The sequence below is a fragment of the Phyllosticta citribraziliensis genome (assembly GCF_038025025.1).
Source record: "Phyllosticta citribraziliensis strain CPC 17464 chromosome Unknown J3D65scaffold_17, whole genome shotgun sequence".
NCBI classification, from domain to species: domain Eukaryota; kingdom Fungi; phylum Ascomycota; class Dothideomycetes; order Botryosphaeriales; family Phyllostictaceae; genus Phyllosticta; species Phyllosticta citribraziliensis.
This window is the reverse complement of record NW_027117354.1, coordinates 73,734-97,744: the sequence shown is the minus strand read 5'-3', so window position 1 is coordinate 97,744 and position 24,011 is coordinate 73,734. Positions and strand designations below refer to the sequence as shown.

The following is a 24,011-nucleotide window of genomic DNA, read 5'->3' as shown; positions in this document are numbered from 1 at the left end:
CCGTTAGCCATTCCCCCTCAAATCCCTCCCCCTTCCCTTCCCCCCCCCCCCCCCCCCCCCATCCTCATCCTCATCCTCATAACCTTCAACCTACGACTCCACAACCTTGACCCTCGCCCTCATCTCCTCGCTCATGACGCGCTCCAGCTCCAGCTCCCCCCTCTCCACGATGCCCAACTGCACGGCGTCGCCCCAGAAGAACAGCGCGCGCTCCTGCGCGTAGCCGAGGTAGTCGAACGCGTCTTCGTCGGTCGTTGCCGCTGCGGCGGCGGAGGCGCGGCGCTCGCCGTTGCCGTTGCCGTTGCCGTTGATGTAGTCTTCCTCTTCCTGCTGCTCCCCCTCGTCCTGCTTCTTCTTCTCTGCGTCGGCCGCGCCAAAGAAATCCGGCAGCCCCGGCACCGTCGCCTGCACGATGCCCCACGCCACCCACTGCGCCGAGTTGGCCATGCGCCACAGGCGCGTCTCGGCGAGCAGGTGTTCGACGACGGCGTTGACGTTGCGTTCCTCTCTTTCCTCGGCGTCGCGCCACTGCTGCGGCGGCGCGCGCGAGTCGAGCATGAAGGTTGTGATGGACGAGGTGGAGGGGGGGTTGGGGGTGTGGGAGGGGCGGGTCTGTGATGATTGTGGTAGGGAGGAAGATTGTTGTGGTTGTGATGAGGGGTGGTGCGGTTGCAGGAGCGGCGAGATGGGCGCCATGGCGGACGCAGGTTGCGAGTGGGTGGACGACGACGACTGCTGCACGGCCGACAGCCGGTGCGTGACGTAGCTGCGGATGAAGCGCGTCTGCTCGGCGAGCGACGGGTAGGCGGGCACGTTGAAGGCGTGCGAGGCGTGCGGGTCGTGGTAGTTGTAGCACCACTCGGCCTGTATCTTATTAGCCAACCGCCACAAAAACCACAACAACAACCACAACCCCCCAGGTAAGACAAGGACAACTCACAAAGTGATTGGCAAACTCAAAGCCCGGCGTGTTGGCGTTGGAGTACTCAAAGTCAATGACGACCAGCTGCTTGTGCTCGTTGGCCGGCAGCAGCAGCGGCGAGTCGCCCGGCGGCACCAGCCGCAGAATATTGCCGTGCTGCGTGTCGTTGTGCGCAAAGACGAGCTTGTCCTTGAGCTTCTCGGCGCCGCCATACTGCTCCTCGACCCAGCGGCGATACTTGTCGACCGTGGCGCGGAAGACCTTCCACTGCGCGCCGCACACGAAGCCGCGGCGCCTCCACGCGTTGAGCTTGCCGTCTGCTGCCGGCGCCGCTGCTTCGCCGTCGTTGTTGGACTGCTGCTCGATTTGCGCGTCCAGCCACTCGGTAATCTGCTCGCAGCGGTTCACCCACTTGTCCCAGTTGCGCCAGACAAAGGGCCCGTCCTCGCGCTCCTGCGGCAGCAGGTCGATGCCCTCGTGCAGCTCGCGCATGCGCTTGGCAATCTGCATCGACGTGTCCGGGTTGCGCAGGTCCTGCGGCGTCAGCGGGCGCGCGTGGAGGTACTCCTCGAAGCGTCCGTTGCTAAACGTCCCCAGCAGCCGCGGGCCGATGCGCTTGCGCGCCAGGCGCCGCAGAATCTGCAGTTCCGACTCGCGGTCGATGAGGTGCTCGACCTGCGGACCGTAGATGCGGAGCAGCAGTTTGCTACATACCACGTCAGTCACTGTTCAACTGTTGTAGAGGTGGACTCACATGGGAGGATTGCGAGGCCGCACCTCCTTTTCCTCGTCGGCCGTCAACGGCAGCTTCTTGGGCGGCGTGACGACGTAGACGGCGTTGGTCAGGGCGCCGCTCAGCCGCTCGACCTCAATCTCGTTGCTCATCTCCATGGGAATCTTGCGCCATCCCTTGAGCCGGAGCGTGTGCGCCAGCCGCACAATCTCGTACTTGAACGTCGCCCACGCCTGCTTCTCCTTGGCCTTGCGCGAGCCGGGCGTCAACGTCTCGTCCACGTCCTCCTCATTCTTGCCGCCCGAGTAGGCCAGCGTGCGCGAATTGTCGAGCCACGCGTCGACATTGGGGACCTGTACTTCGAGGTCTTCATTGTCGGATGATGCCGCCGTCGAGTGGCGCCGCAGCCTGCGACCAATGCGGTGTCCCGCGCGACGCCCCTCATGAGTGAGCAGCGACAGGCTCGACTCAACAAGCGTCTCCAGATTGTCGAGCGCAGTCGAGCCTTCAGAGCTGTCCGAGTCGCGTCTGGGCTTGGTCTCACACGTCCCGTCCGTCTGCGCCACCTCAACGCTCCGCTCAGCAGTCGACGCCGCCTTTGCCGCGCGCTTGCTCCTGCGCGCCGCGCGACGAGCTTTCTCTTGCTTGACCCACGCGGCGACCTGAGAAACCAGATTCTCATGCGAATGGCCGCCGCGGTGGGCGCCATCCTCGGCCAAAACGTTGGACAGGGCGCTCTCGGCCAGGCTGGGGTTGGACGAGTTGCTGCGCTCATTCGAGGGACGGCCCTGCAGGCGTCTCCCAATCTTGACGCGGTGCTGCTGCTTGGACGGGACGCGCTCGAGGGCGAAGGCGTCGTCGTCGTCGGGCAGGTCCTTGTGGCGGCCCTCCATGAGCGGCGAGATGCTCTCGGGCTCGGCAATGGTCACAACTGCAGACTTGTTAATACAGCTCATTTTCGAAAACAGGTCCAAAAGCGGCATCATCATGGTGGTGGCGGCGGCGACGGCGGTGACGTCTGTCCCAAGTGTACCCAGGCGCGGCGAATAGTGGAAGAGAGACGACCGAGTAACCAGTGGATCCGAGCGAGTAGATAAGCTGCCCCGGCGAGGGTGTCACAAACGAGCCAAAGAATTCACTCGACATTTTGCCTGCCCTGGGCGACCCTGTGAGGTGGGCGAGTGGGCTGATAAGCTGGCGATAACGTTGCTGCTGGCCTCCAAACGCGTCGTCGTCGAGGCTCTGCGGCATTGGGCGCAAGGGCAATTCGTCATGGCCAATATTTTGCTGCATCCCCAATCGTTGCGTGTAGCGGCCATGAAACTGGATGAGCATCCGGCGTCGGGGCGGTTGGTTGGATCAGGAAAGTCCTCACGTGCGGCAAGCAAGCAGCATGCCGGCGCGTGGAATGGTGGATTGTGGACTGCCTGGACTGGACCGGGATGACGCAAAGCAGATGCAGGAACGGCGCCAAAGTGAAGCTCCAAAATATGCAGCAACAACAGCAGAAGAAAAAAAAAAAAAAGAAAGAAGAGAAAAGAGAAAATAAACTCACATTTGGAGGCGGCAGCAGCCCTCGGGCTGGCGAGCTGTTGGTCGCTGTTGTCCGGTTTGGAGAGGGCAGGCTTCAAGGTTGGGCCATGGGCGCTCTCATTGGGCTGCAGAGCGTCTGAGGAGGGCATGGTTGGTTGTGGTTGGACGAAGCAAGCTAAAGCAAATTGGAACCACTGCTTGCGCGGAAACGTTGACGTAGGTCGGTCGGGGACGGTAGCTTGTCAAAGGGATCGGATGGGTGCCGTGAATGGATGATTCAAGCCTGCGGCAGAGGCCGGGCGGGACGACGCGCTCGCTGGCTGGCTTAGGTTGGGTTGGGTTGTTGGGATGAGTCGAGACGAGACGGCGAGATGCGTGCGTGTGTGCGTGCGCGCTGTCGTCGTCGTCGGAGGAGATGGAGATGAGGATGGAGTGAGTGAGTGAGACGTGGTCAAAGTAGAAAATCAGGCCGACTGGAGATGCAGACGGACAGAAAAAAAGAGGAGTGCAGTCAGCCCATGGACGTATGCATCAGTCTGGCACAGCAGCAGCACAGCACAGCAAAGCAGGGCAGGGCAGGCCAGGCCAGGCCAGCAGACACCACCAGACCTCCAGGCAACGTCTGCTTGGCGACGCTAAACCGCTCTCTCATCGCCACCCCCAGACGCCCCATCACGGCACTCAACAACTTCACTTCATGTGCTCGAGCAGAACGTCGTCGAACCGAATCCCCACCTCAGCTCGTGGCCCGCCCATGGCCTTGTGATTGGTGCGTCTGTCTGTCTGTCGGCGCCTCGTCCGTGCCCGCACCTCCCTCCACCCTGCTGACCGGACTTGATGCCTGCTACCACTGTCTCCAACTCCAACAAACGCCTCAATACGGGTATCACATCACTAAACATCACTCCTCCATCCTGTCCCCCTGCCCGACCATACTCGCCACCTCCTCCATGCCCCTGACCTCCTCCGGCGCAATCCTCCTGCCCATGCCCTCGACGCTGCCCTCGCCATTCTTGACATCGACCCCGCGCCTCTCCAGCAGCCGCCGCGTCTGCCTCTCAATGTAGTCTCTGCGCTCGCGCGACAACTCGCCGCCGGCCGCCGACGGCCCCAGCGCCGCCACCTTTGGCCGCAGCGCCTCGAGCAGCGAGCGCAGCGCCGGGAGCTGCGACAGCGTGAACGCCGTGTTGGTCTTGAGCGGCTCGTTGTTGCGCGCGGCGGCCGTCCCAGCCTCGGTCGTCGCCAGTGTCGAACTGACTCCCAGCGCCTGTGCGGCCGGCCCCGTTGATAGGAAGCCCAGCGACGCAGATGCTTGTCCCTCGTTTTCTTCCCTCCTGTTGCTGCCGCCATTGTCTGTCGCTCGGGGGGACGCCGTCGGTTCTCTTTTTGTCGTCGGGGCGCCAAGTAGGCTGCGCAGTTGTGTGAGCAGCGCCTCGTTGCGCGCCTTTTCCACCAGCAGCGCCGTCTGCAGCTTGGACGTCTCCAGCACCTTCTGCCGGAGCGCCTGGACGGATTCGGGCGTCGGCTGCTTCGAATCCGCGTCGGGAATCTGTATATCCTGCAAAATCACCGTCAGCAACCACCATCTTCAACGAGCCTGCCTCCCCACCACGCACGCACGCATACCTCGTAATGCTTCAACCGCACCCACGGCACAACCTCCCTCTCGACCGTGAAAATATTCCGCAGCGTCCAGATCTCCAGCTTGTCAAAGTTGCGGTCGACATGCGCCTCGAGCAGCGTCTCGAGCTGGTGCACGCCCTCCTCGACCTCGCGCCGCATCTCGGGGAACAGCGGGCGGCCCTCGCCGTCCGTGTCGGGGATCGTGTTTTGCGCCGCCGCCTTGGCCGCGAAGCCCAGGTGCTCCGGCGCCGTGTTGAGGAGTCCCGCTTCGATCGCGTCGACGGCGTGCTGCAGCAGCTCGTTGATCATGTTGATGATTTGGTCGATGAGCGTCTGCCGAGTGTCAGTGTGTGTTGCCCGCGGCGGTTGGTGACTATGATATACCAGAGGCGTGTAGCGAAAGTGCTCCGTCAGGAGCGCCGTCTCTACTTGCTTTGCGCTCGCCATGGTGAGGGCGTTGGGCGAGAAGCGTGTCGCGTCGCATTCAGTGTTTACACTTCCTTGCGGCGGGCGGAGCGGAGGTGCTGCGGAAGTCCGCCCGCTGCCTCACCGCCTAGCCGCAGATCACCGGGGATGACCTCCAACGCTGGGCACCAACACTCGAGTCATGTCACCCATCGCTGCCGTCTCCGTTGTTGATCAAATCTTCAGCTCAAGCCTTTGTTTTGTTTGTCGAGGCACGGCATTAATCTCGAATTGCAAGACACTCTGTCGCCTGCTCAAAGACCCTGCTAACAGCCCTGGCCCTGTGGTCTGTGGCCCTTGGCCCTTCAATACCCTGGCCATGATCCCCCCTCGGCCATGTCAACCCATTTTGTATCTCATCCGTCTCTAGGTCACGCCTGGATCAAATCGTGAACCAAAACGTCATCTCAATCAAAACGCTGAATCGAATGGCACCCTTGGTATACAAGTCGCTCAATGTAACCGGGCCCTTTGTCTGTCTGAATCGAAAGAAAAAAAAAGGTATGCAGTGTAACTGATGGAAAAAAAACATGACCCTTCAAACTCCTACCCTCTCCTGGGTGACTGGGGTTTCCGTGGATGCTCCTTTCGTAAGAAAAGTCGTCAAAATTGGGGGCGCTGTCATGATCGAAGACCCAAAGCCCTATTGTGCACCAACCCATCGGCTGTCGCCTTTTCGGTCCGCAACTTGTCCTGTCTCTTGCGAATCTTGAGGGCCTCGGTGCCGTCGTCTTCGATCCTCTCGCTGAACCAGGGGTGGTTCAAGGCCTCCTTGGCCGTGATGCGTTTTGAGGGATCGTAGACGAAAATCTTCCTGAGAAGATCAAGGAATTGAACGTTGAATTGGGTGTGGGGAGGAATGGTTTCCTGGTCGGTTAGATGCTGTAAGTTTTTGGGCAGTGGGTAACATACCTGCAGCTTCTTCATGGCCTTGACGTATCTCTTAGAGCCTTTGGCCGTCTCCGAATTTGGGTAATCAAGCTTCTGTCCCTTGAAGTATCTAAGAGGGTCAGCCAAGTCAATCAAAAGTCAATCAAAACTTACTGTGCAGCTGGGTTGCGTGATGAACCCCTATCCTTTGCAGTGACCTGTCTGACGATATGTCTGTCGAGCTTGCCTCCACACACTGCCTCCATCATGGCAAGGTGCTCCAGATTGTCGTGCGTTTGGAACAGGGCATCTCCAGTGAAAAATTCAACCAAGATGCATCCAATGCTCCAAATGTCGCACGGATAACTCCAGCCGAGGTTGAGGATGATTTCAGGCGCCCGATAGTGTCGTGTCGAGACGACCGACGAGTGGTATTCGTCATCAAAGGTTGCAGAACCAAAGTCAATCAACCGGATTTCCGGATTGAGAAGAACTTTGCGATGACGGGCCGACCGGCTGATGGTGGCCGAGGATGATGGGATGGTGCGGTTGTAGGTGAATGTTTGGTAAGCATTGTTGACGAGCAATATATTCTCGGGCTTTAAATCTGTGTGGATGAGATGCAGATCGTGGAGGACTGGAAAAGTCAGTAAAAATCTAGCATGTAGATCGAAAGCGACGGAACTTACAAGCCACGCTCGTAAACAACTGCCGAGCAAAGGTCTGAATGTGCGTGCTGGGAAAGGGCACAAATTGATTCGACTTGAGAAAGTCAAAAACACTTTGCCCATACAAGTCGGTGACGATGCAAATGTGATTCCGATAATCGAAGCAGTCGCGCAGGTGAATGCACTTGTTCCGGTTGGCGTCGTCGTTGTGCTTGAGCGTCGAGAGGACGCGGAGTTCGATGCGTGATGCATCACGGTATTTCTGGACCGACCGGATGACCTTGATCGCACATTTGTTGCGCAAGCGCCTGTCGTACGCCTCGACGACTTTGCCAAATGTTCCTTGGCCGAGCAGTTTGATGATTTGATCTGGACATGTTAGCACTGGCTACGTCTCTACGACGGCACGCTTACATCGCTCAGTCAAGTCGGCATCGGCGTGCACAATGTAGTGCCCGTCCTCATCATCAACCTTTTCGTTCGTGCGGCCTCTCTGCGAATGGTCAGAAGATGAAATTCGATGTAGGTGATCGACTTACGTCACCAACAGCCTTGACGTAAACCTCCTTTGCCTTGATCGGAGGCTGAGGTGGAGGCACGTAGGCAGTCCAGTGTTCGCGCTCCTGATCGGCTTCTCTCCGCTTGGCCTCCTTTGCTTCGTCTTGTGCCGTCCTGCGGGTGGTCCGCTTTCGCTTCTGGCCCACGACTCCGTCTTCTATTTTGTTGGCGGCGGCATTGCCGACGGACGAGCCTAGCGAGGTGGAGGCGGTCGTGTGAATGGCCGAGGCGGTCCTGTCGGTCGAGACGGTGTGATTGGATGGGGTGTCGTAGTATGGCGTCTGGGTGGTCGAGTACGAAGTTTGCTGCTGGTAGACTGGGTCGTAGGCGGTCGAGGCAGCCGTCTTGCGTTTCTTGTCGGCATGGCGAGCGGAGTTGTCTGCGGCAGCGGATCTCGCGGGCTGTGGCTCTGGAGAGTCATCAATGACGATGACCTCCTTTGGAATGCCGTTTTTGTAGAATTCGTCCCAGTTCGGCTGATGTTCGCGGCGGCGGGAGGGCATGTCGGACATTCGAGTCTGGTCGGGCAGGTATTGCTGCGAGTACTCGGGTTGTGATTGCTGCTGCTGCTGCTGCTGCTGCTGCTGGGGCGGCGGCGGCGCGGGCTGACGCGCGTTGACGGTTGCGGTCCGGCGCAAGTCTGAGCCGGAATAGGCGTTGTTGTAGTAAGCGTTGGAAGAGGGACGCGAACTGGCGTTTACATGCTGCGGCACGGACGGCTGCCAGGCCTGGTGGTAGGGATAGGTTTGGTGAGGCGGGAGGGTCGCGGTCGCGGTCGAAGGGGTGGACATGGCTGGGCCGGCCGGCACTGGAACCGACGTGGAGCGAATCCAAAATCAAGTGCGGGCGGAGGATGTGAGAGGAGGAGGAAGCAGCGACGAGCAGGCGGCGATGGAGACGGGAGTTGGTGAGGAGGAGGAGGAGGAGTCGAGGCTCGGAGCGGCGAGGCAAATTGTTCAGTCCAGTCGGTGCCGTCGGTCGGACGAGGCAGCGGAGCGGACCTGAGTGAGTGTGACGAAGCCACCTCAACCTAGGGACTTGACTGCCCTGGGGACGGGGAAATGGGGAGACGGCGGACGAGGCTGCCGGATCGAGTCGGTCAAGAGGGGGGGCCAAAGAGGCAGAGCAGAGTGGACATGATCTTGAGGTGGAGGGTTGAAGATGTTGTGAGATACAGACTTCGAGTGGTGATTTGCAGCGGCACTGCAAGGCAGAGGCAGAGCAGGGAAGTCGGTCCTCATCAGTGCGTTGCTTTGGTAATTCACTCTGCCTACGGTACGATGCGATGCTCCCTCCTACAACAGTGGCGCCCCGGGCGAAACACTTGACCTTATTACCTTGGCTAGCACTTCCAACATGATCTCTCCAATGCACAGCCTGACGATTCTGTCCTTTTCTTTTTTCCTCCTTCATCTCATTTCCTGTCTTCATCCCCAACGTCACAAGAAGCCGTCTGAAACCTCGCGCCTCACAGCGGACAAACATCTTCTAATAACATCAATCAACCCCCCCATTCCTCTCGCTCGCACCATGTCGCATCAGCCGCGGCAAACGGCGATTCAAAAGCCAGTCTCTCTCTCTCTCTCCGCTCTCGCTTCCCTTCGCTTCGCTTCTCCCAAGCCATCGACGTCCGCCGAGCGACGACTGACTGACGAGACGTGACTTTTGCCGGAACCCAGCACGTTCCCCCTCCATCACGTCCCCCGGCCATAGGTCCTGACCACTGACCCCCCGGCCCCCGGTCACTTGCAGTCCGGTCCTCGAGCTGCTGCTCTACAACATGCTGCGTAACATGCACCTGCTGTCCCCGTCTCTCCCGTCGACATTGATGACGCCGCCGATCCATTCCTCGTCCCCGAGAGACCAACATGGCACTCGTCGCTTGGCACCGACTCGATCACTCTCACTCTGATCCGCACGAAGCTTTGTTCATTCATTGCCATCTTCATTTGATTTGACCAAGGACCCTGTGCCTGTCCTGTCCTGTCCGCCCCTTTGGTCCCGACCGACACCGCAGCCACTCCTCCGCTTCAACCCTCCTCTACCGTACGCATCTCGTTTCCGACCACTGACCAGCGACCCTAAAAACCCGCCGTGTCCGCCGCGCCCAGTCCCCAATCTCGGCTCGATTCCTCTCCACGGATTGCTTCTTGTCCCCGCCCGCCTGCGCTCGCCACGACTTTGCTGCCGATCACGACTTGTGTATGTAGCCAGAGCGCTGTCTGCGCACCATCTCTCGCCTCGCCTCGCTAGACTGGCGCGCCCCGGCCGTTGGTGTTGGCTCGCGTTCTGTCTGCATCGCATCGCATCGCAACCACGGTACCAACGAGCCCATCCATTCCATCCACTCGCTGCTGCGTTTCCGTTTCCCCACACTCCGCTCAACCCTACCTACCTACCTACCTACCTACCTACCTACCTACCTGGCCCGGCGTCGTCAGGGACAGCAGAGCGCGTGCAAGGGGTGCGTGCTGCGTGCTGCGTGCGTGAATGCGGAGCCAACTGCTCGTCCGCCTGCCCTGCTCTGCTCACCTGTGTGGACTGTGGACCCCACGCTCGCTCGCTCGCTCGTGACGCACTGTCGCCATCGTCACCATCACCATATCTTTCCATCTACGTGTCTGTCGCTGATGGCGAAAATACTGCCCGAGATTTTAAACCACACGCACATGCCTCGCCAAACGCATTGACTACGCGAACGGCGGTAGCCCAACGACATGCGCACCGTTACTCGGCCGGCAGCTACCTACCTATATACCGATCTTAGTGAGCCAAACAGCACGACGTAGGTGTTGTCTTGGTTCTACAGCGCCCCGCCGTTGGTAGTCTCCACTTCTCCACGTGACGTCATTGCGCGAACGACGCCAGTAAATGAGCCGGAGGACGGAGTGTGAGGCTGAGACGGTGAGGACTGAGAAACGAAGCTCGGTCATTGACATGTCCGCGTGAAGAGCTGAGACGGGGAAACGCAACTGCGCCGCGAAGGACGGGCTGTGTGCGCATCACCCCGAGCGCGGGAGAAACGAAGTCTACTTTCCGCGGTCTGAGTGGCGGTGTTGAGTGTTGGAGGCCGTCTTTCTATTACTCTACCTCACTCCTCTCATCAGAAGCACAGCAAACAGCCGTCGCGAAAGAACAGCACTACGCCAAAAAGGCAAGCCAAGCCACCCATCCTGTTTTACTACTGCAACCAACAGCTGCGGCTGCGTGCCAAGGCCTCTCTCTCTCTCTCTCTCTCTCTCTTTCGCGCTCGCACCCACTCCCTCCCGCTCGCTCTGTGCCTCTGTTTCATGAGCCTTGGTCGCGATCGCGCTAGCTGCGCGCTATGCCGCATCTGCTGCGCCCACGCTACGGTAGGTACCTAGGAGCTAGGTGCTGTAGGCCGCGCTACGCAGCAGCAACCAACCGTTTGAAACAACTGCCATCACCAATTCCCTTCCGTTCCTCATCCTCGCCGTCCGCTGCCCCATCTGCCTCAACGCCCCTCTTCTTTCTTCTCAATCTCTGCTCTCCCTCCCCCCTCTCCCCCATTCTCTTCATCTTCCTCACCGCTGGCTCGCCGCCGCTCCCTACAACTCCCCCAAAACCTCGCACACGACGGCCACGGTGCGCCGCGCAATCTCCTCCACGTCGGCCGCCGTCACCGTGTACGGCGGCGCCAGGAGCACGTGGTCGCCGCGCGTGCCGTCGGCGGTGCCGCTGCCGGGGTAGATGGCGATGCTGTGGGGGGGCTGGAGGGCTGGGTTGAGGTTAGTCTTGGGTGCGTGTGGGGGTAGCGGTGGAGTACAATGGGAGGAGTGGGGGAAGGGTTAGGGGTCAGTGAGAGAAGGGTAGGAGGGTGATAATTGGCACGGTACCTTTTTCGTGGACTCTCATGGCCACGGTCTGGGATGGTTCGAACGGCTGTTTCGTCGCCTTGTCGCGGACAAACTCAATCTGCGTCGCGCGGCGGCGCGGAGTCAGCACGGGGGGTCTTTTACACATTCACTCTCTCCCAAACACAGTTGAAAAAACGCGCGCAAAACAAACGAGTACAACAGGAGAAATGTAAACAGAGATAGGAAGGAGGGGGGTGAAAGAAAAAGAGAATACTGACCCCCCAAAACAACCCCCTTCCCCTGATATCGCCAACATTCGGATGCCCCTCCAACCCCTCCCTCAACAGTTTCTCCAACAACGCCCCCATGGCCCGCACGTTCGCCATCAGGTCGTCCTCCTGGACGATCCGCTGCACCTCGGCCGCTGCCGCGCACGCCACGGGGTGCGCCTGGTACGTGTGGCCATGCGAAAAGGCGCCGGAGCCTTTGTCGAGTGCGTCGACGACGCGGTGGCCAACGAGGAGGCCCGCAATTGGCGCGAAGCCACCGCCCAAACCTTTTCCGATAGTCTGAAGGTCTGGCAGAATGTTCTCTTGCTCCCATGCGTGAAGTGTTCCCGTGCGGCCCATGCCGCTCATGACTTCGTCGAGGATGAGCAGCGCGCCGTGTTTGTCGCAGACGGCGCGCATGGCGGCGAAGTAGCCGGGGACAGAGGGCACGGCGCCGAGGGCCTGCGTTTGAGGTAGTCAGCCAATGTATCTGTGTAGAGAACTGATGAGGGAGTGCTGGGTCATGGCATCCAGTCTTTTCACACCGTCCACAACGACTTCAACCAGCGGATAGACATGACATAGAAACCACGGCACTCACCGCACCAACAACCGGCTCTGCCACAAACGCGCACACCGTCTCCGGTCCCACGCGCTCAAACTCGTCATCCAATTCTTTTGCTAGGCGCTGCACATACTGCTCGACGCTCTCGCCCTCGCGCCTCCCGCGGTACTCGTTGCACGGCTCGACGCGCGAGATATTGGGCATGAGGATGGGCTCAAAAGCCGCGCGCCGGCTGACGTGCCCGCCCAGCGACAGTCCGCCCAGCGTTGTTCCGTGATAGGACCCCTTTCTTGCAATGAAGTGGATGCGCTTAGGTTGCGGGGGTGAGAGTTCGAGGAAGTATTGCCGTGCCATTTTCATGGCTGCTTCGACGGCCTCGGAGCCTGGGAACTGTTAGATTTGGATGTTCTCTTTTTGTGACAAAAGGGTTTGAGATTTGGAAGGGGTATGAGGTCGAAAAGATGAACCGAATAGGAAATTGACAATTCCTGAACAGACTTGGGCACCACCTCTTGACTCCCACGTTCCCCAACGAAAATGACCGAAACCAAGGAGGAGCAAAGAAAACGTATCTGGACGAGAACCAACGCGCATTCAACCCACTCCGAAATCAGAAAAGGCTGTCTACTCACCCGAGCTTACAAAAACAGCCTTGCTCATACGTCCCCCCGTCCCATCAATGACGAGTTTCCCCAGCTCTTCTCCCGACTGCGTCCCAAACATGAAGCTGTGGCAGTACGAAATCTGGTCCATCTGGCGCATGACGGCATCGCGCACGCGCTCGTTTCCGTGGCCCAGACATGCCACCGCCGCGCCGGCCGTCGCATCCAGCACCTGTTGCCCCGACTCTAGCGTGACGTATATGCCGCGCGAGGCGGTAATGGTGGGAGGCGTGAAGCGCAGGGAGCGCTGGAGGACGGGCGTCGACTTGGACGCGGCGGCGGTGCCATTGGGCTTTTGTGAGGAGAACATGATGCGAGTTGGATAGATCTAGGTTTCGAAAGAATGTTTCCGTTTAGTCGTTGATGCTTCAAGAATGGCGGATACGGTGTTGTGAAATAGCCCGAGCGACACTAATTGAGACGTTGAGTCACTCCAGTTCCAATGCAGCGTTACAGACTGGCGCCGCTCTAGACGCCTTTCATACGCCTTTGCCCTGAAGCCGTCGCTTATCATGCGGTATTGCAATGCGCGGACTGTCAGCTGCGAACCGCGTCGAGCACAGACGGAGCAGGGTATAGCGGCGGGGACGAGACGTGGGAGAGCTGAGTTGAGTCAAGGAATCGGCTCGGACCGGGCTCCTCAGGGACTCTCGAGCCCTGGATCGCGTCGTGGAACTAATCGATCTACTCCACTTCCCTTCATCATGTGCCTGGAGCTTGGAAATGCGGTTCGTCCAACAGCGTAGTGTGTTTAGTGCGCAGGCTGCGAATTGCTATTGGCATGTGCAACGGGGAGCGATGAGTGCTGCCAGATTTTGCCTGGTTTGACAACAAAATTAGACACGCGTTGCAAGAAGCCCGGGGAACAATTGCCCTGACTCTAAAGCTTGATCTGGGGTCAGGCGGCAAGATTAGATCGACCCGTGGATGGAAAAACAGTCCCTCTGCATGTTTACGTCAACAAACATTGCGTGTTGAGCTGGCTGAAGGTTGCCGTTCCAACGCCGGCGTGGGTTGTCCAGTCTGCAAATGTGAAGCGTGTAAATTGCCGGCGTGTCATGAAAAGATGAGACCCAACGTTCGGGATGAAGCCTGCGAGGCGGCGGAGACGAAACAGAGGGCGGAGGAATCCGGGGTCGAGCGAAGCGGAGACATTCCGCCAACGCCAAGCAAAGGGCGGTGAATGAACTTCCGGCAGAACGCATCGCGGGGATGTTAACATACACGTCTCTCCAACTTTTGCCCTTCACCCGCACACCTATTGCCCACCATGTCGCACCATGCGCGCGTCGAAGAGCTGTCTGACAGCGACCCCAGCGAGATGGACCCGTCCGAGTTCGACCCGCAATCCCTCGCGCGCATGATGGGCGGCGTGGACTTGGGAGCCGGCGGTCCCTCGTCCTCTCAGCAGCAGCAGCAGCAGCAGCAATTCATGTCGACGCCGCAGCACCCAATCACGCCCAACGCGCAGGCCGAAGCCCAGCATCGTGAGCGCTCCAAGAACTGGCAGTGCGTGTATCCCGTCTACTTTGACGCGATGCGCACGCGTGCCGAGGGCCGGCGCGTCGGCAAGGAGCTGGCGGTCGAGAACCCATTGGCGCGCGAAATTGTCGACGCGGTTGCGGCGTTGGGCCTGCAGGTTGTGTTTGAGCCGGGCAAGACGCATCCCAAGGACTGGGCGAATCCGGGCAGGGTGCGGATATTGCTCAAGGAAGACGGCAAGCCAGTGAACTCGGCCGTCAAGAACAGTATGTCTCCATCAATAGCGCAAGGTGCTTGTTCGAGCTGACACGTCCAGAACACCACCTCTACAACCTCGTCGGTGCTTACCTCAAAGCTCACCCCACAACGCCCGACGCCCCAATGCGTCTGCGCATCGCTGGTCTGCCTCCGCCAAAGGAGCTCAAGCCTCCCGCAATCCCCAAGGGCTGGAAGATGAACACGATTCTGCCCCTCCACTCGGCCGGCCTCAGCGGTGGTGGCGTCAGCGAAAACATCTTCAAGGACATGATGGCCGAGATGCAGGGCGAGACGCCTGGCGGCAGCGCCAGTGACAGCGGCTCCGGCCCGGTCAAGAAGAAGAAGGATAAGAAGAAGGGCAAGGCTTGAGTAGCCACGTCCAACCGCCTGTAGCTTGTTGAATGCCCGTCTTTGCTCCTGCAGCCATGTTTGCGGCTCCTGAATGTTTCGGAGGGGGCGCTTGACTCACTGGATGTTTTGCCACTGGTCGTTTGCTCATGACGCACGCCACAGTTGGCAAAACGGCGGTCCCCTACCTCTCATTCCAGGAACCGAACCAGACGGAGGCCCACCATGGCGCGTGATCAACCCAAAAGAAAACCAAGAAAAACATGTCAATTCCAAGCACCATAGCCCTCAAGAGCGAAACTAGACGCCAAAAGAACGCAGACGTCAGCCACAGCCTCTGACGGCAATACCGCGCACAAACGACAGGCAGAACGGCCCCCCAAACGCCCGCCTCGACAAGGAACCCATCTCCACCACATCCAAGGCACAACCTAACGCAGTCCACGCAACGGTATTCACTCGAGCGACGGGCCGACGCTGAAGGATGGATCCATCCCGCACGCCAATGCTCCTGCTAACGCGCTGTGACCCCTCAACCTCCACGCGGGAGGATGCATCCATGGCGTCGTCTGTCTGGCTGTCGGTCGGCACGCATGTTCCGCGTCGTTGTGACGTGCATGCGTGCGGATGCATGGAGTGCAGTCGAGAAACGGCCGTCAGATGTGTCGGCCTGCCGTAGTTGTGGCGAGGGGGCAAGAGGAGAGCGTGGCGGGTGGGCTTGCTTGCTTTCTTGCTTGTGAATGGCGTGGCGTGGCATGGCATGGCATACGTCTCTCTCAAGCTTCTCCGTCATGTCTCCCTCTCTCTCGTCGTTTCTGACGCCGCATTCGCTTTCTTTTTCGTTTTTGCGTTTGGTCGCCGTTTGGGTCTAGTTTCGTTACATTTGCCTCGCAGAGACAGAGACAGGGGCAGCAGTAGGCGCACAGGCGGGAGGACACAGGCACACAGGCACACCCACACTTACTTTACCCCGTTCATCATCACAGATGGAAGAGAGGAGGAGAAGGGGACAAGACAGAAAGAAAGATAGAAAAGTCGTCGTCGTCGTCGGGAGACAACGGATGCCGGGAACGCATCTACTACTATACACGGTACATGGGTAGCTACACACCAACAAACCACCTACCTTACGCCGTCAGTTCTTCTATCATATCGTGCTTGGGGACCCGTGTTCCGAACTGCGTGTCCTTTGATCACGCCATGGCAGTCAGTCAGTCAGTCCGCCATAAGGACGACAGGAGGCAGAGAAACACAACCAAGAGCAGACTGACGGCCATAGTAACAATGCTGACAATGATGATGCCCTCAACGACACGGGCAGCCTGTATCCATTTTACATGCCTCCGCTCACTACCTAAATGCCATGCTTGCTTGCTGATGTATGCACACACGCTGAAAAGAAGACCCAGTCATCTATCTACACGCGCACGTACGCTATGCCCACGCTGTCCATGCCATGTCCATGCCATTCAAGATGCAAATGCAAATGCAAAGCGCTCCACTCGGTCACTTCGTCGACCGTCCGTCCGTTGAGTCACTACTGTAGCCATCATCATGACGACGGCCACTCAGCCACTCAAGAAAATAGAGAAAAGAAAGGAAGAGAAGGACGAGAGAAATCAACCACAACACCGCCCCGCGTCGAGGCCTGCCGCCTGACTGGCTGGTTGGCCAGGCTTAGTTGAAGCCCGCCGCCTGCGCCGCAGCCAGCGCCTCGTTGAACGCCTCGGTCGCGGCTGCTTGGTCGAAGGAGCCAGACGACGACGACGACGACGACGACTCGCTGAATCCGGAGCCCTGCTGCTGCGAGGACGAGGAGCCAGAGCTACCGCTGCCGCCGAACGGGAAGCCCGAGGGGAAGACGGAGGGGAAGATGCCGGCGCCGGTGCCGGTGGAGGCGGGGGTGGGCGTCGGGGTAGCAGAGGCGACGGGCGACGAGGCGCTACCCTTGGTCTGGGAGCTGGCGGAACCAGTGCCGTTGGCCGGGGCGTTGGACGAGGAGCTCTGCTGCGCCCAGCCGAGGCGCGGCGAGGCCTGCGTCTGGTCGAAGACGACGAACTGGCTCTTGAGGAAGATGTCGCCGATGATGGACAGGCCGATGGACGACGAGCCCTGGATGCCGCCGTAGCAGCTGCTGGCGTCGACGGACGCGTAGTTGATGTAGCTGCCGGGGACGGTGCGCTTGGCGCCGCCGATGGAGAGGGTGAAGTCGGGCAGGTCGGTGCTGCAGCTGAAGACGTAGCCGGCCTGCGATTCGTCGTAGCTGGCGCCGTCGACCTGCTTGTAGTAGGCCTCGACGATTTCGTCCGGGAGGTAGAGCAGCGTGGTGCCCGTGTCGGCGATGGCGCTGAAGGAGTTGGTGGTGACGGCGCCGTCGCCGACTGCGTAGCCGTCCAGCGTGAAGCCCCAGTAGCCCTCGGAGCTGTCGACGTCGACGTAGGCAATGTCGCCCGTGTACTTGGACGCGTCGAGGTAGCCAAAGTCGTAGGTGCCGGCCTCGCCCTTCTTCAGCGTCACGGTGAAGAGCTTCTTAGCCAGCTGGTCAGCAACCGTGTCGAAAAAGGTCGTCTGCGACTTGGGCGACACAGTGTTGATGCTGCTAAAGGCCAGGCCGAGCAGGCCGTCGTTGTCCGTGTCCGAGGTGAAGGATGACGAGACTGAGGTGGCGGCCTCAACGGCCTGCGACGTGGCTGTGACGCCGCCGACCTCGACCTTGTCGGCGTAGACGGTGCCAGAAGCGCCGGAGCCGTCGCCGTAGGAAATGTCCCACGAGTAGCCGTTCTTCTTGGTGCCGGAGCTGGAGGGCTTGTAGATTGCGTGGCCCGTCTGCTCATCCTGGGCCATTAGGCTGGAAAAGACCCAGCTGCGGGGCGTTAGCTGGACGCACTGCAAGAAGAAACGGGAATTGAGTGGGAGACGTCATGGTGTTGGTCGTCGAGAGGCGGCAGCGCCACGCAGCTGAAACAAGAGGCTCGCGGGCTGAAACGCCGCGTCGCGTCATCCATCAGGTACAAGCTCAGGGCTCGGCCCATGGCTGCCGCCGCCGCCAACTCAATCCCTGACCCTGACCACCTCTCTCCCTCAACACCATCCAAGAAAAGTCCACTTACAGGTCGGCTGATCCCGTGTCAAAGTCCAGCTGCAGCTCGGTGCCGCCAATCGTCACGGGGCACAGGTACAGAGAGTCCAGGTTGTCCTCGGGCGTGGCCTGCACGGATCCAGTCGTAGACGCCGACACGGCGCTAACGGCTGCGTTGACGGCGGATGGAATCGTCTTGCCATACTTCTTGTGCACCTTTGCAACCTGCGCCGGGCCGTTCTTGACGTAGGTGCCGCGCTCGACCTGGGCAAACGAGAAGGTGTTGCGCTTTTGGAGTTCGTGGCGGGCGACTGGGCTGGCCAGGGCGGTGCCGACGAGAGCCGCCAGGGCTGCTGTCGAGTACGAAGGCATGGTGGTGAGAGGGTGACGGGATTGATGCGCCCCGAGTAATTGACCAAGGACGGAGTGCGATGGGGCGATGAGGAGCTCTCCAGACGAGCGGCGGAGGGCCGACTTTTAAGGACTTTGAGGGTGCATCAGGAGCAAGCAGTGTTCAGTTGCTGCATGGAGAAATTCACGCACCAACCCCGAGGGATCGACGACATGCACTGCACCTGAACCTCGACCGACCTCAGGCCTCACACATACCTGCAGTTAGTATGGTTAGATGCATGTACATACAGTTTGCCGTCTGCATCTGTACGTACTCTCCTTCCTGTGCCTGTGTCGCCGTCGGCCGGCCCGCCTCTCCAACCAAACCAATGCTCTGGCCACCCCAAGGCCTCACCTCTCCAATGCTCGCCTGTCACGACTCTTTGCCCTGGTCGCTGTCGAGATGAAGCATCCGACCAGCGAAACAGCTGCCTCTTTGAAACAGGCACGGCTCCACGCGTGGGATGGCTCCTCGGACATTAGCACCAGCTGATCCAACCTCCGTCGACCTGATTGGCCTCCCCAAACCGCCTGCTTGATTGCTCGACAGCCTCCATCTGGGAGACGATCCAACAACAGATGCGTCGAAACAGGGGCTGAGGCGCCATGTCCACTTTGGTCCCATGCCCTCGCTCATTTCGTTGCTTGTCTCTGCTCGCACCTTGTCAGTCCCGTCCCCATGTCTATCGATAGCAACACATGGCGGTGACCGGCGGACCAGCCGAAGCTCGCAGGGTCCCGCTGCCAGCAACCCTCCGCCCGGGTCACAGCATGGCCATGTGCTCGGCCGGGGAGCCAAAGCCATGACGATGTCGGTGTTTGCTCCAGCCAGCTGCCCAAAAGTGACATCCTCGGGGGGCCATGGATACGTAGTAGAGGCTGTGTGAAGAAAGTCGGTCCAGTAAAAGGCTGGGCAGACAATCCTGGTCCAACAAACAACGGGGGAAAAGGACCCACTGTCGGGGGCCGCCGTCGCCGCCTCCATGGTGGGTGGCTAGTTATTCCTTGCGACCACCTACGGTAGATGCGTGACCAACGGAATACAAGCCGCCAGAAGGAGACGAGTCTTGGCCTGGCTTTCCCCAACGAGCACGTCGTCGTGCGATTCGGGACGGCGGCAAGAAACGCATTCGTCGATTAATTCGCCCGGAGAAATTGGTCGTGAGATTCAGGGACCGAATCAAATGCCACCTACCTACCTACCACGTCGGCTTGCACATCACCCGCCGCCCGCCCAGCCATGGCCAACGCAGAGCAGTCGTGCCTGCATGTCGCCAAGTCGGCGCGCTGGATACCGCTGTGTGCGGTACGTACTGGTGTGTACGACGAGTGGCGAGGATGGCGCCATCTTTTTTGTTCGTCAGTCAGTCAGTAGTTTGGATGAAGTAAGTCAGGGCGAGCAAGCAAGCAAGCAAGCAACAGGCCGCTCGAGCCCAGCGGCATCAACTCGGCGCACGTCAGTCAGGCTGGCCGTTTGCTGCGCTGGCGGGCAAGCGGGCAAGCGGGCGCTACCGCTGCCATCTGTCGTGCGTACACTGTGGCGCTTGCGTGTTTGCCAGGCGGACGGTAGAATGGATGCGATACGCTGATGGAAGGATGAACGAGGCAGACGACGTTTGTCAATTCGACCCGTCGCCCATCATCCACGGCCGTGGTTTGACTCTGGGTTATGTCGATCTTCCGCAACCTTGCTACTCAGGGGGAGAAAAAGGCCAACCGTGTCGGGCTTGGCAAATCTAAACGGCTGGGCTGGCGGGGCGGCGGCGAGCGGAACGGGCAGGTGGTGGCAGCGGTGACTCTTGACGACATTATCCATCGCATTTGCTGGGTGGTGCGGTAAAGACGACGTCCTGGGTGATGAGAGGGGAGTCGTGCGATGTGAGGTCTGGTCTCTCTGCGCCCCGCGGACCACCATTCCAACCACAAAAGCGGAGCCACTCACCACTCACCACCACCTCCATCATCATCATCATCACCGAGTCGACAGCCAGAGCAGGCCGCAGCGAAACACCACACGGCCATGTCTTGGCTTGCACAATCGCCAAGAGCGGCGCCACAACCACAGCCCAGTGTGCGCGACCCCCGAGCACAGCAGGGCCAAGAACTAGCACCTCCCAGCAGCGCGCGCGCCGAGGAAGCCCAGGCATGCCTACCGCGGCTCGCACCCACCCAGTGCGCAGCGTAGAAAATTCTCTGTCGTGCAACAAGGCCGTCCACCCGCAACCAGTCGGACGGCGCAGCGGGGGCGTGGCGGGCGTGGACGGATGGCCTAGGTGTGTACGGACGGACGGCAAGGCACGTTGGTTGCGCAACGGGCGGCGGCGGCGGGCGCGGCGGTGGCCCGACGGTCTGGAAAGACGACCAGCAGCAAAAGAAAAGGACGAAAGAAAAAAAAAGAGCAGGAGACAGGGGTGGGTCGAGAGGGTGGTTAGGGAACCCAAGCATCCCAAGCATCGAAACGAAACGTTTGCGGCGTCCCGGCGCCTTCGTATATGCTTATCTGGACCATGCATGCGCGCAGGCATGCTCGTTGTTTGCCCATGCGCGCCCACTGCCCGGCCAGCCCACACGGCTGATTCGGTCGGAGTGGTTGTGATGATGAGGGCTGGCTTCCGTTCGGTGATGTTGTCATCCACGAGACGAGACGAGACGAGACGAGACGAACGACCTGATCGTGACGTTGGCCGTTCATTGTTGGCGTCCCGTCAGGCCTCACCTTTCCTCGCTCTCCTTTTCAAAGACCTAAGGCTGTTCGCCATGTCGTCATGCTGCCGTCTTGCTGCTCCGCTCTTCTTCCTTGGTGCAGTCTCTTGCGCTCCTGTCTACGCCTTCTCTTCTTTTCTCTCTGATTCTTCGTGTCAACTTCCCCTTTTTCGACAAGTCTTCCCCCAAGGCAAGCAAGCACCTTTGGCGCGTAGGGCGGCTCAGACCGGTCGTCGTTGGAGACGTATACATAGGTACGTCGTGGCGAGCGTGAAATATGAGATGGTGCCGGGCTTGTGTGAGAGTGTAAGAACGCAAAGAAGAGCAGACGATGGTGGCGCATGCGGAAACGTAGACGTTATTGAGGTAAGCATTCGTGATGGACAAGAATTGAGCTGCATTTCCGTCTCTACCACACCACCACATGTACCGTATTCCATTCCATCATCTCACTCGGCCACGACGGCAAGGTCTGTCATTTCTCTGTCGTCACTGGCTTTCAGCACAAGGCAATGTCAAGGACAGTTTGAACATGTAAATTATTCGCTACCATCACTCGCCAACCCCCCTCACCTCATCCCTCAACCGCGCCAGCGCGCCCTCATACCGCTCCACCGCCTCCTCACCCAGCGCATCTTCAAGCCTCAACCGATCAACCTTGGCGGCCCTCGCAACCGCCTCGCCGCGCGCAACCACATTCCAGAACCAGCCGGCCTCGGAGCGCGTAAAGAGGGTCCACGCGACGCCGGCATTGCCCGCCCGCGCCGTGCGCCCCACGCGGTGCACGTAGCTGGTCACGCTCGTCGCCATGTCGTAGTTGACAATGTGCGCCAGGTGCGGCAGGTCCAGCCCGCGCGACGCCCGGTCCGACGCAATCAGGATGCGCAGCCTGCCGGCGGCAAAAGCACGCAGCAGCTTGCGCGAGGACGACGACGTCGACGATTTGGTCAGTGTGCCCGTTACGGGGGCGTAGGCGGGATTGAGCAGCCCCATGAGCCGCGATAGGCGGTTGGCGTTTTCGTTGTTGTGTGTGAAGATGAGGACGTTGGAGACGGGTGTGGAGGCGGTCGTTGTGGGGCGTGTTGGTGTTGTCGACTCGTCTCCTCCGAGGGTGTCGGAACTCGACTGTGCGTCTGACTCTGAATCAGAGTCCGTTTCCGTCGAGTCTGCCGCAGAAGATTCTTCAGACGCAGAGCTGTCCGAGTCTGAAGATGCCGAGTCATCATCCGACTCCTCAGTCGACTCGGTATCCGTCGACGATATGCTCTCCGAGTCATCGGAATCGTCAGACTTGGTGTCGTCCATTTGCTCGTAACTCGGCGCTGCCGAATAGGGCAAGTCTGGAAGAATCCTAGTCTGAAGAAGACGGAGGAGAAACAATGGCTTTCGGCTGCCATCGCCGACAGGGATTGCGCATTCGTGTAGCGAATCGGGAAGCTCAAATCCCTCGCCGTCGACTCGGCCTCCTGCATGCTCGGTCCCTTCGACAACGACCAACTTTGGCCTGCGTAGTCTGAGGGCATCGAGTTTGCTCAGGTCCCTCGTCATTGTGGCACTCAAAATGACCTTTCTCACGTTGCGCTGCTGTGGGAGATACCGCAAATGGGCCACGATTCGTTCTCTTGGGCTCATTTGGTCGACCGTTTTTTCCACTTCCAGAGAATTCATCACCGTCTCCGCCCAATCCTGGAAGCTCTGATCGAGCAGCCGATCCGCCTCGTCAATGACGAGCCATTCGACATGGTTCAGATTGAAGCCCTTGGTTTGGTGTAAATGTTCTACGAGACGACCCGGGGTGCAGATAAGAATGTCGACTTTTGACTCGTACTCTGGCACATGACCAGGAAGGACATCCAAAATGTCCTCGCAATCGTCATCTTCTGCCCAACCGTCGGCCAGACGTCTTTTTGCCTTATCTCGCAGCCGTACTGAAGCTGCCGAGTCGTACCTCCTGCCCTTTTTGACGAGCAAGTCTTGTTCGACGCCAAAAGCGTGACTGCCCATGGCGGTACCAATCTTTAAGCCACTGCCAACGGCGCATAGCTCTGCGGCCTCTCGTGCTTGGACGACCAGCTCACGCGTGGGGACGACAATCACTCCGCGTAGTTGTGTGACGACGCGATGGCGCATGCTCTCAATCATTGGAAGAAGATACGCTAGCGTCTTGCCAGAGCCGGTGGCAGCGGAAACACAAACATCGGCCACGTCAGGAGGCCCGCCGGGTAACAGGAGTGGCAGCACGGCAGACTGTACTGCAAATGCCTCGTGGTATCCCTTGCTTTTGAGGCGCTTGATGAGCTTTGGGTCTATCCGGAGTTGTTCAAACGGTTTGCGACTGCTCATGGGAGCAGTAATGGGTTGTGCCAGCCAGGACGGAAGCGAGGAGAATCCGGGTTTGTATGGTACATCGGGCACAGGTTCAGGCTGGGGGATGGGTCCTAGGTCTGGATTGAATCGTCAGAAAACGTGTAAAGCCAATGGACGTGCTACTTGCCGTGCAGCTCAGGCTCTTCTTCTGGCGCCTCATCTTTGGGCTCCTCTATTGCAGCTACTACCGAAGCAAGCTGCGACGACTTTTCAAATTTCGACAGCACAACCTTGTGCTTCTTTGACATTGTATCGTCTTCTGTTGTGGCATCTTGTTGCTCCACGCGCTTGCGCTTCTTTGGGCGCTTCGGGTCCTTTTCTTTCGCGGTTGCTGGGCTTGCAACCTCGTTTACGGTCGATGGTATCTCTGGTTCCTTGGACGGAGATTCAAGAGCCTCCTTGTGTGCTTTCGGAGGGACGTAGCGCGCGTAGAATTGGCCGGGCATCGTCAAAGTTGCGAGAATGTGAAGTTGACAAGTTCGCGGTCCGCGTAAATTCATTTGAGCTGCCGGCAGAACCACACCGCCTAGCCATCCGTGTCGTTGCAGCGGGATGCTTCCGCGACGCGCAACCCTACACCAACTCTCAGGACCCGTAAGGGCGTTGCCAATCAACCTGCAATGCATTGCCTGACCATCGAATCTTCTGTTACAAGGCGTAACGGAAGAAGGCGCTCAAGATGCCGTACAATATTG

At 59.4% G+C, this 24,011-nt stretch overlaps 10 protein-coding genes across 10 annotated transcripts; 2 read left to right on the top strand and 8 right to left on the bottom strand.

The window, feature by feature from the left end:
• Positions 1–62: 62 nt before the first annotated feature.
• J3D65DRAFT_642876 (kinase-like domain-containing protein) lies at positions 63–3,688 on the bottom strand. Its single transcript, XM_066802036.1, has 4 exons — positions 3,211–3,688; positions 1,677–2,586; positions 941–1,628; positions 63–864 (listed from the first exon to the last, which is right to left on the bottom strand). Exons 1-4 carry the CDS (start codon positions 3,335–3,337, stop codon positions 91–93), a joined length of 2,499 nt encoding a protein of 832 aa, XP_066649826.1. The 5' UTR covers positions 3,338–3,688; the 3' UTR covers positions 63–90.
• Position 3,689: 1 nt separating this feature from the next.
• J3D65DRAFT_642873 (putative MIND kinetochore complex component Mtw1) lies at positions 3,690–5,322 on the bottom strand. Its single transcript, XM_066802035.1, has 3 exons — positions 5,196–5,322; positions 4,815–5,144; positions 3,690–4,746 (listed from the first exon to the last, which is right to left on the bottom strand). Exons 1-3 carry the CDS (start codon positions 5,256–5,258, stop codon positions 4,090–4,092), a joined length of 1,050 nt encoding a protein of 349 aa, XP_066649825.1. The 5' UTR covers positions 5,259–5,322; the 3' UTR covers positions 3,690–4,089.
• Positions 5,323–5,577: 255 nt separating this feature from the next.
• On the bottom strand, positions 5,578–8,280 carry J3D65DRAFT_176474 (kinase-like domain-containing protein). Its single transcript, XM_066794305.1, has 5 exons — positions 7,354–8,280; positions 7,229–7,307; positions 6,836–7,183; positions 6,321–6,783; positions 5,578–6,276 (listed from the first exon to the last, which is right to left on the bottom strand). The coding sequence occupies exons 1-5, from the start codon at positions 8,161–8,163 to the stop codon at positions 5,898–5,900; spliced, it is 2,079 nt and encodes a 692-aa protein (XP_066649824.1). The 5' UTR covers positions 8,164–8,280; the 3' UTR covers positions 5,578–5,897.
• Positions 8,281–8,580: 300 nt separating this feature from the next.
• Positions 8,581–9,041, top strand: J3D65DRAFT_642866 (uncharacterized protein). Its single transcript, XM_066802034.1, has one exon. It carries the CDS (start codon positions 8,729–8,731, stop codon positions 9,032–9,034), a length of 306 nt encoding a protein of 101 aa, XP_066649823.1. The 5' UTR covers positions 8,581–8,728; the 3' UTR covers positions 9,035–9,041.
• Positions 9,042–10,516: 1,475 nt separating this feature from the next.
• J3D65DRAFT_176243 (pyridoxal phosphate-dependent transferase) lies at positions 10,517–13,097 on the bottom strand. Its single transcript, XM_066794303.1, has 5 exons — positions 12,657–13,097; positions 12,061–12,407; positions 11,469–11,921; positions 11,230–11,308; positions 10,517–11,111 (listed from the first exon to the last, which is right to left on the bottom strand). Exons 1-5 carry the CDS (start codon positions 12,994–12,996, stop codon positions 10,942–10,944), a joined length of 1,389 nt encoding a protein of 462 aa, XP_066649822.1. The 5' UTR covers positions 12,997–13,097; the 3' UTR covers positions 10,517–10,941.
• Positions 13,098–13,956: 859 nt separating this feature from the next.
• On the top strand, positions 13,957–14,795 carry J3D65DRAFT_562586 (signal recognition particle, SRP19 subunit; the record flags this gene model as incomplete). Its single annotated transcript, XM_066797570.1, has 2 exons — positions 13,957–14,434; positions 14,485–14,795. The coding sequence occupies 2 exons, from the start codon at positions 13,957–13,959 to the stop codon at positions 14,793–14,795; spliced, it is 789 nt and encodes a 262-aa protein (XP_066649821.1).
• Positions 14,796–15,993: 1,198 nt separating this feature from the next.
• J3D65DRAFT_176143 (aspartic peptidase domain-containing protein) lies at positions 15,994–18,392 on the bottom strand. The gene is made up of 3 exons (XM_066794300.1): positions 17,885–18,392; positions 16,664–17,637; positions 15,994–16,531 (listed from the first exon to the last, which is right to left on the bottom strand). Exons 1-3 carry the CDS (start codon positions 18,223–18,225, stop codon positions 16,452–16,454), a joined length of 1,395 nt encoding a protein of 464 aa, XP_066649820.1. The 5' UTR covers positions 18,226–18,392; the 3' UTR covers positions 15,994–16,451.
• J3D65DRAFT_176174 (uncharacterized protein) lies at positions 18,393–19,642 on the bottom strand. Its single transcript, XM_066794302.1, has 2 exons — positions 18,522–19,642; positions 18,393–18,462 (listed from the first exon to the last, which is right to left on the bottom strand). Exon 1 carries the CDS (start codon positions 19,229–19,231, stop codon positions 18,620–18,622), a length of 612 nt encoding a protein of 203 aa, XP_066649819.1. The 5' UTR covers positions 19,232–19,642; the 3' UTR covers positions 18,393–18,462; positions 18,522–18,619.
• J3D65DRAFT_176173 (uncharacterized protein) lies at positions 19,643–20,875 on the bottom strand. The gene has a single exon (XM_066794301.1). The coding sequence runs from the start codon at positions 20,769–20,771 to the stop codon at positions 20,055–20,057; it is 717 nt and encodes a 238-aa protein (XP_066649818.1). The 5' UTR covers positions 20,772–20,875; the 3' UTR covers positions 19,643–20,054.
• Positions 20,876–21,492: 617 nt separating this feature from the next.
• J3D65DRAFT_681750 (putative DEAD box ATP-dependent RNA helicase) lies at positions 21,493–23,963 on the bottom strand. Its single transcript, XM_066803739.1, has 2 exons — positions 23,444–23,963; positions 21,493–23,393 (listed from the first exon to the last, which is right to left on the bottom strand). The coding sequence occupies exons 1-2, from the start codon at positions 23,940–23,942 to the stop codon at positions 21,502–21,504; spliced, it is 2,391 nt and encodes a 796-aa protein (XP_066649817.1). The 5' UTR covers positions 23,943–23,963; the 3' UTR covers positions 21,493–21,501.
• Between the last annotated feature and the right edge of the window lie 48 nt (positions 23,964–24,011).